At 43.2% G+C, this 19,255-nt stretch overlaps 1 protein-coding gene across 2 annotated transcripts in view; it reads right to left on the bottom strand.

Moving 5' to 3' along the window:
* The window catches only part of MAP3K20 (mitogen-activated protein kinase kinase kinase 20), a 91,388-nt gene extending 75,486 nt beyond the window's left edge, over nt 1-15,902 (bottom strand). The window contains exons 1-2 of one of the 2 annotated variants that reach the window (XM_062005129.1): nt 15,763-15,902; nt 9,774-9,963 (exon numbers count right to left, since the gene is read on the bottom strand). In XM_062005129.1, the coding sequence (XP_061861113.1) occupies nt 9,774-9,932 (159 nt within the window). In that variant the 5' untranslated portion in view covers nt 9,933-9,963; nt 15,763-15,902. The remainder of the gene's footprint in view (nt 1-9,773; nt 9,964-15,762) is intronic. The other variant, XM_062005130.1, reaches the window with a different exon arrangement.
* Between the last annotated feature and the right edge of the window lie 3,353 nt (nt 15,903-19,255).

Raw genomic sequence — 19,255 nt, 5'->3', positions numbered from 1 at the left:
CAGTAAAGACTTTGGTACAAATACAGAAACAACAACAAAATCAAAAGAGAAGAGCAGAACTCCAAAATGTATGATGGGTGGGGTTCTGGATCTTGCATTTGCCTTTCGAGCCCTCACAAATTCTTAGAGGGGCTGCTAGCAAGGCAAGATCCAAAAGGAAAAGCAATTCAACAGCTCTGAATTTCATCCATCTACTGCTACATACTTATATCACATGCAGTGCCTCAGCATACACAGACACATTGCCAAGAAGTCGACATAAAAGAAGTCTTTTCTTTGGTTTAGGAGATTAAAAGTACACGGTTCACCAAAAAGGAAAACCACGAGTCACTACTTACAAGCCATTATCTTTGATAGGATTGTGTCAAATGCATCCGACGTTACTAAAATTAAAGTTATGATATGATTAGACAAAAAGTTACTGTTGTGCTTTTCCCCCTAACTTTTGCATTTTCCCCTCCAACTGCACAAAGGTATGCACTACATTTTCTCTGCTCTGCAATTCTTCCAAGGAAGTGGAAATATACCCTCTTGAAAACATCACTCAGTCACTCAAGGGTGCAGCAACTAGATTATTTTAACATGTTTCCAGAACAATCACCTGTTCTACCACCTATTCTCCTACCTCTGCCAGAAAAAAATTTACAGAGAGCCTCACTTTTCACAGAAAACCTGACACCGGCCCAACCTACATGAATGCTTTTTGGTTTTTCCACCTTCCTATGATGAACTTCATACAAAGCAACTGCATTCTTGTGTCTACCAATAGCTTCCTCACTTCTGCAGCAGCTCAAGGGGTTTTACAAACGATACTTGTTTTTAATGTGGCTACTAGAAACTCATGTGTGCCACATCACTGGTGTGTACCATGACACTCTCCCCTGCTCACAACATTTAGCCATAAGGAACCTAAGTTTTCAGTAGTTTTGGAGTAACAGAAATAAGCAATCAGAGGCAGAGGAGGTGAATTTGAAGACATGTGGCACTGCCCCCTTCAAGTGACATCCTGCAGCCAGGCAGTACTTGGCCAGGAAGTTCCAGCTGTCAAAAAGTCCCTCCTGTGTGCAAAAGTCTGCCCTGCTCTCCAGGCATCAGGCAGCTGAGCTGCAAAGCAGACCCAGGAGGCACAGAAATGGTCACTGTTACTCCAGTCACCCAGTGAAGCTGGCTTTCTTAAGTAGAAATTATGCAGAATGTAGGTTCAATAAACATTATTCTAATAATCAAACGTGTTTTTGCAAATAGGATTCTTTCCCAGGACGTGAACTGCAACAGATGAGACGTTTAAAAACACAAACTGCCTCTCTGGAGGCAGCAGCAGCTCCATATTTGCCCTTACTAGTCTCATCTCCTCAATGTGTTAGCACAGTTTATGGAGTATGAGGGAAAGAGTTAACACTGAAGCTGTTCTCCGGACTCCTCTGTAGCCTCCAGCTAACATAAACAGGTCTGAATGTTTCCTTGTGACTGTTTATATTGTCCTCTTAAAAAGGAAACTTTCTCTATCAGCACCTTAACAAGTGGCAATAGGTAAACGTGTTTTACAGTTTTAATTGCATCACTGTAACTAAAAAATTGATTTGATGCTTCCCTTATAGTTAGTATTTTTTTTTCAACTTTGTTTTCAATGAAATCTCATGCCCCAGTTCCTTACCTATGTCATATGCAGCCAGTCAAAAATTAAGCACCAAAACAAAAGAAAAGGACAAAAAAGGCAAGTGAAGGAAGGCATGCCTAGTCATATTGAGTGTTTTACTGCTCTCTAAAGAGGAAAAAACATGTTCAAAATTCCATTGCTACCATGTGCATGGCACATAGTCTATGGTTGATGACCAAAGACTGAGGTCCCCGTGCTCAGCTTTGAATATATCTGTGAGAAACGGCCTCCGGGAGATGACAGTCCCAGACACAGACCACAGCAAGTCCAGCACAGATCCGTGACTTCACTTGAACCATCACGCAGGCATTGCAACATGCTAGAAACTGTGTGAGATTCAAGCCCTGATTCCACACACCTCACCAGCAACTTTGGTATTATCAGAAACAATAATTTGTCATTCCGTATGCGAGTGTAAATTAATTACAGTCCCCAGGGATTGTAACACCAAAAGATTTCAGTGCAGGTCACAGGCATTTAAATCGTCAGCTGTCCCTCAAAGCACTTGAGACTCAAACATGCAATCACTTACCACAGTCTAAAGTTACCACTAGATCTTACCTGGCATGTGATTTTGTATTGTAACCTTGTTTTAAGAAAATTATATAGTTAGATAAATGTAGAGACAAGACTAACTTGAATCAGCTCTCAACTGCTTGAGCCTGCAATAGCCCAAAACACCACCTTGAGAGAAAAGGATCTCTCTTCTGTAGCCATGAGATTTCTACAGGAAAGCTTCAGGACAGCTTAAACATCCAAAAATACCATTTTTGAGTTGATCACTTCAACAGAAGCTCAGGGTCAGAGAATGTCGTGGGAGGCGAAACAAAAGAGCTGCCATTTGATGTGAAGGGTTACTGGCATGGAGAAATAAGCAACACAACCTCTCCTCCAAATTCTAAATACTAACTAAACCTATGTAGGAACAAAACAGAAAAAGGAGAAACATATCTAGAGTAAAATTTTAAAAAAAACCCAAGCCAGGAAAAAACCTTCAATTTGGGCTAAGTATCTACTGACAACTTGAGCAACCCAAGCTCAACGAAAAATTTGCAGCAGATTGACAGAATAATTTCAGACAACGTACAATGAAATTAAACTAATTCTGAAAGTAAAGAATATTTAACAATATCCTAAGAGGCTGCATATTGTGGATATCGAAAAGGATTAAAAAGTACTTTCTAAAAAATCTGAGACAGATTTTCTCCTTATTTTAAACAACATTTTTTCATAATTTATGGGAATCTAGCATAAAAGCTCGTTGCACCTTCTGAAAAAATAAAAGTAAAGCTAAGGGAGGTAAAAGGGTCTAAAACTCAGAGAGATATTCCTAACCCTAGGGATGAGGAACACAATAAATTCCTGTGCCTCAACCAAACTATGGCAACTGCACATGTGTTCTTGACCAGCAGCACACACAAGGCAGTTTTGCTTCACACTGACAAATCTTAGGGTTAATCCAAGAGTCACGTAAAAGGAAGCAACAGACAAATTTGCTGCATCTTAGCTTACTAATTTACCTGTTTATCTTTGTTTATGTTCAACACCACCTACCAGGCAACAGGATATGTGCATTTAACTCTTCACAATTTCAGTACAAAATCTGATGGTTTAGCTGGTGAAAAAAAAGTATAGGGTAACTTCTTAAATACGGCTATAGCAAGATTTCCAGTACTTGTGAAAATGTTTTTCATTTATTGCAAGCTAAGATGACAACACTGACAGTCACTATGTGACCCCAAAACAACTTTTATAGCCACAGATTGCCAGTCTGGGCCCTGACTTGCCAATTTCATTGAAGCTGATGTCTAAATCAAGTTAAGTCAAAATTGGCTTGTTTTAAAAGAATGTGTATACACAGCCCATGTAAGAATCTCAAAATAAGCTGATCAAAAAAACCTTAGTACAACTCATACTACAAATACTCATTACTTATATGAAGCAACTCTGCAAGATGTTACTCATTTATTAAAAACTTGGTATAAAAATGTTTAAATACACAAGTAAAAAATCCACTACAATAAAATGTAACAAAATACAGACAAATACATTTCTGTGCCTGGACTACTACATTACTTAGATTGTTTTGGAGAGCAGAGGCACAGAGGAATGTAGTTTCTTCTTAAAACGGACAAAATGAAACTAAAGCCTGCTCTTCCCAAGAATAATTGTATCCTGGCAAAGCTACATCATCTTTCATTATACTGCTATCTCCCAAACACCAATGAGGTCTCAATATCACTTTAGTTGTGATACATACGCTATTTAACACTTACAATACAGTCTTATCCAAAGCACACACTATGAAAATCTAATACAGTGGCTTTATTGACACCTGAAAACATTACATTCATTTACAAATTAAAGTCCTCCAGAAAATATCCCTTGAACAAAAGCCAAGAGTATGGCAAACTCAAAAGTAGTCAGGGATTTATTGCAGAAGTCTGTCCTACCCAAAATTATTTGTTCTGCAAAATACAGAACAGACAACATCTGGAGCACCTGAACCCAATTTGGTAACTTCCACAGCCCAGAAAGGGTACCAAGCACCTTCTTGATACCTTTTGAGAATACCCTAGCCAGTACCAAGAGGAGTACTCTAGGTTACTTCCTTTACCAAAATATAAAAATCAAACACAAATCCCTGAAAAATAACCACTTGGTAAAACAGAAGTAAAGACATTTTAAGATACAGCTCTAGTATAATAAATACAGTTTTATTTCCTTTAGCTGTTAACACGATCCAGCCCTATATTCATTTAAAGAAATATTGCTGTAAATATTCTCATGAGATCACTTACTCCTGGGATGTATAACCTTTCTTTTTTTGGTGAACTCTGTAATTTTCCAATATCAATGCAGGTTTCTCTGCAAAACTCCTATGTTTGACTCCTGTATCTTACGTACCTTTATATACATAAAGTGACAGGGGTGTGATCTGATCAAAGGGAACCTGCTTTAGCAGTGGGGTTGGACTAGATAATCTCTAGAGCTCTCTTCCAACCCTGACAAATTCGGTGATTCTGTGATAGGGTACACAGTCTACACCATCTCTCATGATTCATTAGCAATAGCACCTGTATCAAAGGATCAGGAGTTGGAAACGTGAGGTTTGTCATCCCCTGCTCAGAGCTGGAACCAAGTAAATCCAGGCATTTCCTGGCAGATGTTGCCTTGAGTCACTCTCAATACTTGATGACTCAGACATGAGAGGGATGAGGGAGCGGGAGCTCCTAGAAAGAGCTAACAAAAAAGCATCAAAATTGCCCTTTGTTACAGCCAGGTCCCAATATGGAGAGTCATTCAAGACTGGCACCCAAGCACCCATACCAGCTATAAAGCATAAGCAAAAAGAACATCTACTATTTTTAGTCCTGTCAAGGAGAAGTATCAATTTCAGTTTGCTTTGCTCTATTTTACTCTTTTGTTTTTCTCTTGTTACTCTTAAAAGTCATTCCTAGTCCCTACTCTCATTATCCACATTAAAATTACCACATGCTCTCTTTTAGGACTACAGACATGAGTGAAGTAAGCCATGCTAAGTATGACTCCATACTTAACTCATCCTCTTTGGAAGGTACAGGCACAATTCATGTTTTCTGGAAGGTCTCTTCCAGAAGTGGATTATAAAATAAAAAAAAACAAAAAACAAGCTGCATTATATTCCATAAGAAAACTTTTATGAAGCATTAAAATTTCCCCTAAAGCTTATTGCACACGTATTACATACAAGAAAACCTGACAACATAAAATTAATATCCATACTAGTCAGACTTCCAGCAATATAGCATCAAAACTAGTAAAAACATGTTTTTATTTTTGAGTCTCATAAAAACCAAATGCATTGCACAGACATGACTGAACAAAGCATGGACAGTTCATCTTACTCAATTTAACATCTTTTATCCACAAGCTAGTTCTGTTAGTTCAGCTGAAATATTTCCCACTAAGATTACAGTTACATTTTACTGGGTTTTTTCCCTCCACTCTCCTGCAGTTTGCATAGACCTGAAGGAATCCAAGTTGAACAGCTGTACTGCATGAAACCAAATAATCTTGAACCTAAGTATTGTGGTTGTGATGGCTGAAGGAAGCAAACTGGATTCAATACTGTTGTCCACCAACAGCACGGAGATAGTTCAATGGATCGTGGAGTACTGCCAAAGAGCAGCGGCATTAAAATTAAACTCAAATTTTAGGTAAAAATCCAGCCATACTAATTCTCCCAGGGAAGAGTCACACTCCAGACCAGATGTCAGCTGCCGAAAACCAGTCACCAAAAGCACGGCCTTCCAAAGCACTGACAAATAACTAGTGAACTTCAGAGATATACAGGCAATTGAATGAGGCGAGTACTGTTCAGTGAAAAGCCAAAGTGGCAAGGTGTAACATTTCACTCCAACAGTTTTCTACTTGAGATAATGGAGTCAAAAGGACTAATAGCAATTTGCAGAATAAGGCCTTTGGGTCCCATCTCCCCCATCCATTTCAGTGGGAGCCAATTTACAAGTTTATCCAATAATTCATATAAGTCGTTCACAAAAATACCAAAAATCTTCCTGAGTAGTAGGTGTGCGATTTTCTTCAATGAGTGCACATAATTAACAGGGCAAAAGGTACAAGCACACATCGTACTACAGGAGACATTTCTACTCCTCCCACATGCATCATAAACATCACACCGATAGTTTGATATGCCATAAAACAATTCACAAGGAACTCCTGTTCCTTGCTGAAAACCTAAAACTGCTCAAGTGCTTGGACTAGATAGCAAAATAGCATCTCAATTTTGGTTTTGCTGTTACTTAATCACTCACTATGCACTCCTATGGTTTACTTAATCAGCAGAAGTCTTGTCATGTCCGGAGTTTCAGATCTGATACTCTAATCAAGGCTTTGCAGCATACTCGTTTTTCTCAGCACACCTATATAGCTGTATTTTATTCACATAAACACACAACTCTTCCCGTACAGTCACATTTTATTGCCTGTCTATAAAAGGCTAATGACTTGTAGAAGTCTTCCCAATTCTCAAAGAGCACTGTCTTAGAAATCCTCTTCCAAGTACTTATAAATTTTTCTGAGCACATATTTTAGTATGATGTGCTGCTATACAATGGAACACAAATGGCTTTGTTTCACATGTTAGAACTTGTTAGCCACTTGGCTAATATAAAGCCATCAAGATCTTTGCCCGCTTTGATTGGCTTGTTTAATAAAATGAAATGCAAGATACAACATATTTGCAGAATGATAGCACAGCTCTATTGACTTGGCTTGTGCCCTTGGACTCAGCTAGCATGAAATTCCTCTGAGCAAGCTTTTCCCAACTCTCCTCTGTTTTCCTTTTAATCATTTGTTATGGGTTATTGGCAGCAGTTAACAGAAATACAAGACAATCAGTCATGGAGTTAAAAGGACACTTCCTTCAAATAAACCAGAAAGAGTAATAATTAGTTTTCTGGAGTAAATGCAAACCATCCAAATATCTACTAAACACAGATATATACAGTTACGGCAAGTTATTTTTCTATTGCTATCAGAAAAGCCATTGACTCACCATGGCTTTCAGCACAGTTCAGTCACAGACATTCATTATTGTCATCACTACAGATAAACATACTAAATATGTAAACAGACTGAGGGCCATGGGGTTAGAAGAGACCTACAGGCCACCGAGGCTGGCCTCCGTGGTACGTCACAGGCCACCATACCTCAGCAAGCTGCTCTTGTGTTGAGCTCAACAACTTGACAAAAACAATTGTCCAAAAAGACATCTCAATGTGAAGACATGAAGAGATGGAAAGGATTCTCCATCTTTGCTCCTTCTGTTTGTAGTCTGCTCCAAGTGTTACTCATCCTCACTCCTTATAATTTGTACTTTATTTCCCATTCTAATTTGTCTGGCTTCAGATCCCAACCATCAGTTCTTGTAATAACTTTTTGCACTAGATTAAACGAGCCCAGCATTTACTCCCCACGAAAATGCAATTTCTGTAAACAAGCTCTTATTTTTTAATTCTCTAGGATTCTCAATAGACAAGTTCTGCCAAAACTTGCTAGACTTAAGGCATCATCACTTGTCTCTTGCTGCCTCCCCAGAAAACTTTCAAGAGAAAGTGCCTACACCAAGCTGCTCCCAACTATAACCTGTCTTGTTAATTTAAGCTGCAAATGATGACCAGTCTGAAGGAAAATCAACAGTTTGGTGCTGAAAGGCACTCACTCTGCTTTTGTCAACTCATCCAGATGGATGCCGTCTATCACCCTTTTCAAGAGACACACTCTCATTACCCCTCTGCTTTCTACCCTTCGGGTGTGCTTTGCAGTCCCCTTTGGGCTGTCCCTCCTCAGTTCATTTGCATTATTTTTAAAACAGAAGCCAGATTTGTATGTACTGCCTAAAACGAATTTCCCCAGTCCTGCATACCAAGATAAAGCACAACTGGTTCTTATAAATGACTTGATCCTCATTTAGATATGCAAGGACATTAACCTAATTTGCCTAACACCATCATGATACCAACTCTTAATGATTGGGAATCTCCATTAATCCCTAAATAAACCCTTAAATCATAATATATTCTTTCCAGCATACAGTTTCCTTTTCCTAATGCTCAACTTGTGTTCCTCGTCAAGCAATACGTATGTCTGTCCTACTTTCTCTACCACTTCCCCTTCCACTCCAGTTTATGTCATCTCAAGACGTGGTGATATCTTTTCAAAACTTTTCTTTCAAAAGTGCTTGAAGTACCTATCAATGGGTCTAGCACACTCCTCTGTAATCCCACCGGAAACACATCTATTCAATAAAGACACTTCATTGACCACTACTGAGGTCCGCCAGCCAGCTGATTTTTAAGATGCACACTATTGATATGGCATAGTGCCAAATTAACTTGTCTATCTTTTGATGTTAACAAATAATAGAAATAAAAAGAACAGTGAAAACTGTTATTGGACAGAGGATGTACATCTCTCACTATCTTAGAGAAATCATGAGAACCTTCCACATTAATTTAGACAGCAACTTGCTTAATCATGATCAAACATGCTTATCACATCACTAAGCATGACGGAATAGGTTGCTGCAGCACCAGATGAACTTTGGTGTCTGATTATTTACCAAGCATATTATCCCTAGCACTGCTCTGCTGTGCTTATAACTGTCTTCCTAAAATACCTGGAGGATATTGTATGCAAGCTACATATAGTCATGCTGCAACAGTGGCCTAGTAACTGTGCTGTCCATCACTGCTCTGGTGTGTCCTCACTGCTGCATCAGCAGTGGTGACCAGCAGTCAGACTAGAGCTCTTTGAGTGCCATATACACTCTGTCTGCTGGGACTATACAAAGCTAAGCATCAAGAGGATTAAAAATTACCTAAAAGTTACCCAAAAGGTAAACCTAAAAATCTTTCTTTTTTTAAGCCCTCAAACCAACCTTAGTTGGTAAACTTGCAGTGAGTTAATTCTGCCTTTTCCCACAGGACTGCGAAGGACCTGCCCACCTTCCCAGGTGCACATGACAGAGAGAGGGAAGATGGTGGGTGGAATGGTTAGGCTTAAACTTTGCTGCAAGACGAGACCAAGACGAAGTGCTGCCATGACTAACTCAAAGCTAGCAGAGCCCTGGATCAAAACCTGCAGCAGGCAGGGAAGAGACAACACCGATCAACACATGCTAAGCCAATAGAGAACACACATGTGTGAATCACAGCGCTTAGGAGACTAGATGTAGAAAACAGAAGCAGGCAAAGACAGTGAACACTACTTCTTCCTGTCCTAGCACCATGCTCAATGGCATCAAAGGAAAACTACTAGTTCCACAGGTGCAGCCAGCTCTCCTCCTCCTCAGGGCCAGAGCAGAGAGGAGCTACTAAACCAGAAAAGTGGGGGACAACAGTACACAATAAATCAATATTGTTTTAAATCAGAAACACCCTCAGCTGGAGTCCCCTCAGTATGTCTTTACTGTAATATCATTCCAGTAACATAGTTTTGTAATTGAACAAGCAGAGAGCCCAAGGAAGTTTGCTCAGGGCTAGAGCACGGAAGACACCAGGACAGAATTTCTGTCCTTGTTTCCACAAAGTGAATGAAAGTAAATTCTTACCTCTTTTTCTATTTTGAGTAGTTTCTTTACAGCCACCTCCTTGTCCTGAGAAATCCATCGGGCTCGGTAGACACTGCCGAAACTCCCTCCACCGCAGTTCTCAAAAAACTGCAAGTCATCAAATCTAATTTGCACAAATGAAGCACTGGTAGACGACATCTCATAATGACAAAATATACCACAGCAAAACCTGTGAAGAGAAAAGCTTTCATTAACACATATGCTCTACAGATTTACTGACTCTCTTACCCACGCTCAGATACCCCCCAAAACCAGAATCAGTTGCCTAAACAGGTTACAGTAAGATCTGTGGTACACTGAAGCCTGGGAACTTGCATTCCAACAGGCTGTGCAAATGTTTGCATAATTTGCACGAGCTATTAGGAGCAGCTGAGAGACAGAAACAACTAAAAATACTTCTCAGAGCGACACTGATGTTTCCCCGAACACCTTGCAAGCAGCTCTGCAAGAGGCAGGCATGCCACTGCCTTCCCTGCTGTGAGCTGAGGGCTGGCAAGAACTCTCTCCTCCCTGAGCTTGCCCAGGAGCTCGGGCATGCCAGCTCTGCTGCCCCAACAGCCACACTCAAGGCGCGTGCTGCCCCACAGCCTCCCAGCAGTGGCACCTCAGCACACGCCACGCTTTGCCGGTGCTTGGGGCGAGGCGGGAGCACCTCGTGCAAGGATGTGGAAAAACCTGGCCACAGCAAACCTCTCTTCCCAAGTGACTCAGTTCTGCTTGCACGTTACAACAAAGCAAAAGTACGCAGTAATTCATCTCAGTTACAATATGTGGAATTCTGCAGCCTGTGCCAAGACTGGTGTCGGCAGTTTCAAGAGATGATCCCATGTCTGCTGCCAGGGGAACAGAACGTCCTTCTCAGAGATTTCACAGTGATAGAGCTAATGCCCGTAGCGAATTTCAAGAAATGCTATCACCTAAATGCATGAACAATGACTAATTTTATGTTTCTTTTTTTAATTGTGGAAGATCAAGAAGCCTCAGGTCCTTAATGGGACTGCAAGACATGCCATCCACCAGAACCATCTGTAAGCCTGCTGTGGGATCATTTCAGATGCATCACTGTAGACAAAGTACCAGCAGAAGTTACTATGCCATTAGTGAAAGCAAGCTTATGAGCATAAAATGAAAGAGCTAGGTTTGAATTAAACAAGTCAAAAAAAGGCACAGAGATTTTGGATTGCTAGTGAAAATTACACCTCCAATTACACTGGTCTAACTATAGTACCGAAACATACCGTGTCTTCTGTGAGTCTCCCATCCCTATGGCTTTTTGACATGGAATCCACACATCATGTGTGGTCCAGGGCCAGGAAATGTAGCTGTAATACACCTAGAGTGCATTACTCTAAAACTGCCAAAACCCCTTCATCCAAGTCCCTTCTCTAACAAACACAAAGACATCATTCCTCCCTTGGCTCTCCTGATTGTGCAGCTAATCTAATTAAAATTTTGACATATTATTTCACCAGAAATTTCTGGCACTGTTTGGTTGCAGCTATTCCCAAATTGAGAGATGAAGATATCAACACTCTTCTACATATTGCATTAATGTAATATACAGTATTTTCTGAAACTGTCTGCTTCATTTTACATCTCACCATCCTTAAGGGTAAAGGCAAGCCATGACCACTTTACTGTGTTTACAGAAGGCACTACAAGAGAACAGGCCTCAAGAAGGCCTTCTACTGACATGGATCTGCAAAGCTCTCAGTGAGGGAACACAGACACGATTTCCCCAGCTCTGTGAGTCAGAGTAGGGGTTACTCATGGGACGCTGAAATAAAGTCCTTTCTTCCAGTACCCTGTCAGCCCCTTTCCCAATACAAGTGCCAGAAGTCTTCTACTGACCCTTTACTCTTGTTCTAACTTTGTCACTGCTGTCAGTAGATTTCCTGTCATCCCAGAGCTATCTTTTGCACCTGCGCATGTTTGCTTTACGGAAAGCTCAAGGGAAAAGAAATTGGTCACTCCTGCAAATCAAGAGGGTAGCAAAGTCAGGTTTAACTTTTCACTCTTTGACTGTCCTGCTTAGTTAGTAGGTCTTCAGACACAAAGCTCATTTGCCTCATTTATTCCAGTAGTTGCTCCAAGTTAACAATGTGTACATGGTGTCTCAAGCATATGCAAGACTTTATAGACAAATGAAACAGGTCAGTTTCCCAGCCCAGAGACCTCACAATTTACGGTTACAGCCCTGCACATAGATGATTATGCTCCAGTAAAAAATCTTGTTACTGACAACACAATTATTCAAAAGAGTAATGTTACTCACTGGCAAAAGCATATGCACCGACTGGACCATCAGTTTAACCAGGAAGTTTGACCAGCTGGTAACAGATACTTGCATTTGGGATGGCAGAAGGAATAGAAAAACATGCAAACCCAAAAATATATCCCAGGAAACAAATATTTCTGCCTTCGCTATCCAAGTACAATAGTTCTGAAGAGCTGTCAAACTATTTTAAATTATTGTTCACCCAGAAGCATCAAGTCATTCATGTAAAACACATAAATTATCTGACTTCTGAAAGTTACTGTAACACAGAACAAGATGTTACAACATGAACAACACACACTTGATGGGTCCTACTTGCTGCTTAAAACTTTACCTAAACATTTATGTCACTGCAGCACAGTGTCTGGCATATACGCGTTTGCAGAAGCTGTTCCTTTAACATCTTCCCAATTTCAAATTTACCGACAGCAGTCAGTCAGCTGCAGATGCTGTAGGCAACAGCATACAATAAAGTAACGTAACTTAAAAGACTGATTCACTGGTTTGTATTAGGTTCTTTCAGATGCTTTTTTGCAGAGAAAGTAGAGGAGATTTACACGGGACACTTTTATTTAGAGACCTGTAATGACAGCCAAAGTTAGATACACTGTTTTCTCCCTCTAGATGAAATAACAGACCTGTTTAAATATTAGTCCATGTTTTCAGATGCAAGATAGTTAATGCTCAATTAGACAGATCAATCTCTTTGTTATGTTTCAGAAAACAACAACTGTTGGTGTAACAACTACATCTGACAAAACCACACACAGTTATTAACTTGTCATCCTGTTTTAAAAGATACTTAACAGTCTGAATTTATACTATTGGTTAAGAAAAAAAAAAAAACAAAACAGGTATTTCATTAAACTCCAGTTTTACACTGGCATCCAAAACAAGTACACCATTCCAACAATGTGCAGCACACATGGATGGACTTTGTTGCTTGTTGTCAATGAGATTAAACAGCAAGTGACAAGTATTTCAAAGAAACAATTCAGTTGGTGGTTATTTCAATTATTCCCACAGGATCTCTTTTAGGGAGGGGAAAACAGAACTTTCTCCTTTTTCTCTTTCATTTCTAACACATAAGGCACGGGCTTGCAATCTTGCAACAACATTGCTATCTTCTCCTGTGTCCTCACTGACCCTGCTGCAGACTGCCCTGCACCATCGTGTGGGGACATTGGAAGAACCTGAGACCTTCACTTCCCAGCTCCCCTAAACCAGCCTGTGCCGTTCAGGAAGTGCTGTCATGTCCAACTCTCTGCTTTCTTCCATGTACAAGCTAGAAGACCCTACTATTTCTCATTCAGGCACTGCTCCCAGAGTACAGGGAGTTCCAACTGAGGGGCTTTTTTAAAAGTTCAAGACAGGAGGCAGGAAAGAATTTAGCACAAATCAAACAGTAACTGCAACTCATGTTCTGCTTAGTGCGTGGCTACAGAACTGAAAATTGTATCTCTCATCTTGCACATGCACCTGATGCTGCTTAAATGTCTGACTACTTTGGGAAAACCTTCGCAATTTACTAAAGGGAACAACCATGCAACTCGCTGCCCCTCTTCCACTGTGTGGTTCCACAAAGCAGGATTCAGTGCTTCGTTCAGGAAGGCACACTGCCAACATATTGCCAATAAAGTAGTAGCACACTACACTCGTGCTATCTTAAAATACACAGCAGAATGTGCCAAGTTTCCTTATTTGGAAAAACAGCCCATTTGCTTTCAGGATCTTTGACCATCCATTTTTAGACCCAAATCATCCCTTGTATCCAACAGGGCCTACAGTCCTTGTGCACATCAACCTGAACTTTTGCAGCACCATATTTATTCAGCTGTTAAACAAAAAAAGGGCAAAACCCACCAAATAAAAAGAAGCCTTCCCTCAAACACCAGAACCATGGTTAATCACTGTCTTATCTGAGCAGAAAACAGAAAAGGAGTTACAGTGATAATGAGCTCCAAGAGATACTGCAGAAAGAAGTTTTTATAAATAAAAGATCCTTTAATCATATCATGAACTGCTGATGGATAAGATGCAAACAAACTCCAAGCACAACTCCAAATTAAATATATCTTAATCTTCTAATCTTCCCAGAAGTTAAAACAAAGTCAATAACCCCTACCATTCCTACATTTTCTTAATCAGACTGAGCAGCAGCCCTGCAGACAGTGAGACTGGTGGCACAGCTCTGCCTACCTTAGTTACAGAAGCAATAACATTCGAGCCTGCCCTTTGTCAGAACCTAAGAATTCTGCATAACCTCCATTAATAACATTCCTAATTTTATTTGAATTTATGTAACCACCAGTGCTATGGAAAAAGAGCTCAACTCAGCCTAAACTGTGTACTTCAGGAAAAGAACTATTTTTGACCTGAGCTGTGTCAATGGCAGAGACTGAAGGGTTTAAAGGCTTCACTTTAAATAGAAAACATTTTATCTTGGAGAAACCCTAAACTAGTCACTTTGTTTACATTATACCTCCTCAGGGATGTCTGCCAGGAGTACACACGCAACAACATGCAGGAAAGAGAAGGCAACTAAACCCGCAACCTGGCCCATAGAGCCACTCGGTTCTTGCACAGGCATGACTGTAGGACACGAGCCTTAGTTTTGTCAGCATTTCTGCCTTCTCCTCCATCAGCGAGCAGGATTCTCCAGGGTTACCATTATTCACACAATGCCACTGGTATGCAAAGCACATTACTGACACATAAAACAAGTAGATTTCTGAGGACTTCAAATTTTGGGGCAAAGTCCTGAAAACATGCCTCCAGCGGAAAGCTATGATGTTTTCAGGCAGTGATCCAGTTAATCCAGTACTTTCAAATTATTTCTGCTTCTGGAATTTAGAAAAAGTAATGATCCATGGCTTTCCCGACGGCTCCGTGGCTAAAACTCACAGCAAAGTGTGATGGAGAGAGGGGTAATGGATAGCTCACGCACACGGGCATGCTGGAAAAAAGAAAAAGTGTACTGATAGAAAGGAACTAACTTGAGGGACTATAGCAAAAACGAAAACATGCCAGTTCACTTGAAAAGCGAGAAGGAAAAAAAGAAGGGGACTGGAAGTCACACCTCGAAGCTCAGCCTGTGGGATTTTGTGCTCAAAACGACAGACAAATTCAGCAGGTGCAGGTGAAGTGAACATGTCTGAAACGCCGTCTGAGGCGCGGCGGGGCGAGGGAGAGCCGCGGCCCCTCATCCCGCGGCCAACCCCCGCAAAAGACAACTGCTGGCGGCACCTCTCCCGCGTGGGGCTGGCCGCGCCGCCGCCGCTGCCCGCCCTGCCGGCTGTCCCTCGGCGGACACGGCTCGGGCCGTGTCCCGGCCTCGACGCGGCGCCCGCGGCACCCCCGCCTCACCGCGCGCACACGAGCGGGCGCCGCTGCCCCTCGGGGCAGAGGGGACTAAGGTGGAGCCCGTCCGGCGCCGCGGGACCCGCCGGCGTCCGCTCCCCGGGGCGGCACAAGGTCAGGCCGTGCGCCGAGACGGTCGCGCGTCTCCCCTCCAAGGACTTCCAAAGTTGCCTCAGCGGGTGGTAAACGTCAAACGCGGCGGGGACAGCCGCGGCCCGGCCCCGCGCTCCCGCCACGCCGCGCCGCGCCCCGCCGCAGCCAAACGCGCACCGGCCGCGCCGCGCCCCCTCCCGCCCGGGAGTGACGCGGGGGGCGCGTCGCCCTCCTCACCTTCCCCGAGGGACTCCGGGCTGGCCGGGACGCGAGCGGCGCCGATCCCGGAGCCGCCGAGGAAAAGGCTGGAACCGGCGCGACCGCGTCTCCCGCTCCGTCCGCCGCGCTTCCGGTTGGTGCCGCGGAGCAGGAGCCGCCACCGCCTCCGCGCCGCCTCCCAGCGGCGCCACCCCGCGCTGTGCGCCGAGCCCCGCGGGGGAGGCCCGGCCGCCGCCCCGGGGCGCGGGCAGCGCCGCCGCCCCGCCTGTAGGGGGCGCGGTGCCGGCGGCCGGGAGGCCGCGTGCCGCCGCTCGCGTGCCGGCGCGCCCGCGGGTACCGGCGCAGCCGCGTGCCCTGCGCGCCCCGCGGCGGCTCCGCGGACTGCCGGGGCTGCCCCAGGACGACCGCCCTGGGCGGCGGCTCCCTGTCCTCTAACAGTTAACCGCGCCAAACGGAGGGTCCGCCAGCGCAGGTGTTTTCAGTTCGCGAACGTGGCCTTGCCGTTGCTGATGGAGAGTGTCCCGACATGGTGCAGCGCTGCTATGGCCGTGGCTTTGGAAGCACCAGTTCCTTCCAGGGTTGCTGTTTAGTGGCGGCTAAATTTACCTTAAATTATGACGAAAATGCCCAGGAGATGGCTATATTGGAAAAAAAACCATCTGCTTCATTGTTCTTGTGCCACCAGGGTCGGGATGGTTGTGGTTGTCTCACCACGTGCAGCGGCATCTCCTAAGTGCTGGGTGTTGCCTAGGATTGCCAAACTGCTGTGGGTGCAGGCCACACAGGGGGTGCAGAAGGTCACGCCACTATAGCCAGTCCTTTTAGGAATGTGGAAGAGAACATGACTGGCACGTGCAACCCCAATCCCGTGCCCATATTCCCTGTCTGCCCCAGCATGATCACCCCTGGTCAGGGAGAGAATGAAAAGACCTTCCTGAAGGTACACAGACCCTTCCTTATGCAAAGGTTTTAGTGGCATTGAGGGACTCTGCTGTTGCGGAAAACTTTTTGCAAATTGAAAATGTCATGCTTAAAGGAAGTGACTCAGAAGACTGAGGGGCAAACAGTTTTTCCGCCAAGGCAGACACCTCACGGTTGTGACAGCACATTGTTTCTATCCATGTTGCGCAAGATTCGATGCCCATCACAGCTTTACACCATGCTCCCCATTGGGCCCATCACTGTCTACCACCATCATATGCTGTGGTGTTGCACTCACTGGAGAATCCCAGCTCCTCGTTATCTCTCGTATTTGGTTGTTGTTACCTGTATGTGCACATCTGCCGTATAAAAATTATCAGTGTAGCACAGTGAATCACAAAGAGGTGTGCAGCATCATGCTGAATCATATACATAAATTGTACATCACAAAGATGTATAGTATCAAGGTGAATCATGGAAGAACACGTTACCGATGAATAAAATATGGTCGTTTCATTTCACAAACATCAGAGCGTTTTCCCCAGTGTATGTTATTTTGGCACAAGGGAGGGTTAAAAACAGTTTAAACAGTTGAGCACAAGTATATATTTCTGAGTGTCAAGTCAACTGTCTTATTTCGCTGAGCCATAATAACTAAACCAGAGTAAAGTTCAGCAAGATCTTAAGCACTTGGTGCACTAAGTACATGAAGATTCCCAGAAAGTCAAAAAGCAGGCACTGGTGACCAAACCCCTTGCACCCACCCAGCAGGTTCGGCATCACCCAGACAAGCAGTGGAGGAGGTCAGCAGGCTGTGGCAGCCCCGGGATACAGCACTTTCAGGAACTTTCTGTCTGATCTGAGAGTACTTGTGCTTTGTTTTGAACTGATCTGCCAGTGAGCCTAGAGAAGTCTCCAGACGAAGTCAATCAAAGGTGCCAGGTAAAAGAAAGCATAAATATCAAATGCAAATCACATGAAACTCATGCTCTGGAGGAGGAGAGGTACCACATACTTAGTGTCTTAAATGCTATGACTAACATGTTTATCCTTCTTGTCTGAGGCAATTGTCAATTAGGCAAATTATGTAAAAATCTATTTAAATGTTAAATCACTCAATTCATAGGCATTTGCTTCAGAGAGCTGAACACTTGCATTTGGAGGTCTCTTGCATAGGACACTTTGTCCAGCCATTTTGTCCACAACTATGTATCTGCAGAGCTGGGATCTATCATGTCTGACTTCAGGCCCTGGCTGCAGAAAGGAATAAACTCTTACAGTAGCACATGAGAAACGAGGGGGTGGTTAAAATTTCCTACTCTAAAGAGTACAGAGTCTGCATCAGGCACTGTGTTAACACACCACTGTTTAAAACACATAATTGCACTGACTATATTAGAGTACAAGAAAGGAAAGCAAAGGAGCCTACACAAGTCCAGTCCCAGTGGTACACTGTCCCGAAGCTGGAATTCTTATAGCAAGGTTTTAAGCACATTTTGGGGCTTGCATTCTTTCTGCCCTCTGGCTAATGAGTCTGATTCTTTTCAAGTTTTATTCTTTCTTTCCATTATCATGAAAACAAACCAATTAGCTGGAACAGATCAGAAACCGGAGTAATCAAAGTTTCTTGGGTGGTCATAGTTCTGTATAAAACAATGAGTCAATAGTATGGTTCCCCCCCGCCCCCCCATCCCGCTTTTTGAGGCAGCAAATCTGAGGAACTCTAAATTGAGTCTGGAGAATTCAATCCTAATCTCATGCTTCTCCAACTTATATGGCACAGGCAGAAAAATAAAATATTTAAAAGCTGACTAAAGTTATTCTAAAGCCACAACAATTGGCAAAGGATAAAGGCAGCTGTAGCAACTTTTAAGCCAATTTCAGAGTTGAAAGGATTCATATGAATTGTCTCTTTACATCTCATTGCCACACTAGGTGTGCAATGACGTCTCACTGCCTTTCAACATGGAAAATATAGTTTCATGCATACATCCAGGCAGTTTAAATCATCCTGACTGCCAAAAGCTGCAGTCGCACCCCTCCCCTGCCTGACATGCCCCACTCCTGCTGCTGTGCTGCCACCTCGCCTTCTGCCAGCATGGCTTTTGCACAGCTGCACTGTGAACAGGGCTGTGGAGGCAAAGCTACTGCAGGGAAAAGCAATCTGTTTCCACCCAGATCTGAATGCAGGTCATTGGGCAATTGCACAAAGGCTTGTGCCAGTGCAAAGGCAGGAGAGGAGCAAGGGCAGTTATGAGCAGTTGAGAAGGAATGAAGCCTGGAAGTGCCTTTTTAGCAGCAGTGATGGCTTATGCTAGCTCTAACTGTATGTGAAACTCTAGACACAGATAATTTGGAGGTGGACACCTGCTCCATATTTTTCAATCCCCCTTCAAGACTCACCCAGAGTTCAGCTCAGGCTTAGTACTGAGGTTTCTTTGAAGCGCTTCTGTTTCTCTGGGTATTATGGCTTGTCTCCATTTCTCGCTTGAAAAATTGCACAGAAAATATGGTGGGGGTCATACCAGGGGAATACTGGGACAGAAGGTTGTACACACATTGCCGTAGAAGATGCAGCAGTAGCGTAGGC

This window comes from Colius striatus, chromosome 11, assembly GCF_028858725.1.
Source record: "Colius striatus isolate bColStr4 chromosome 11, bColStr4.1.hap1, whole genome shotgun sequence".
Taxonomy (NCBI): domain Eukaryota; kingdom Metazoa; phylum Chordata; class Aves; order Coliiformes; family Coliidae; genus Colius; species Colius striatus.
The sequence above is the reverse complement of the archived record's forward strand: the minus strand, read 5'-3'. Positions and strand labels throughout refer to the sequence as shown.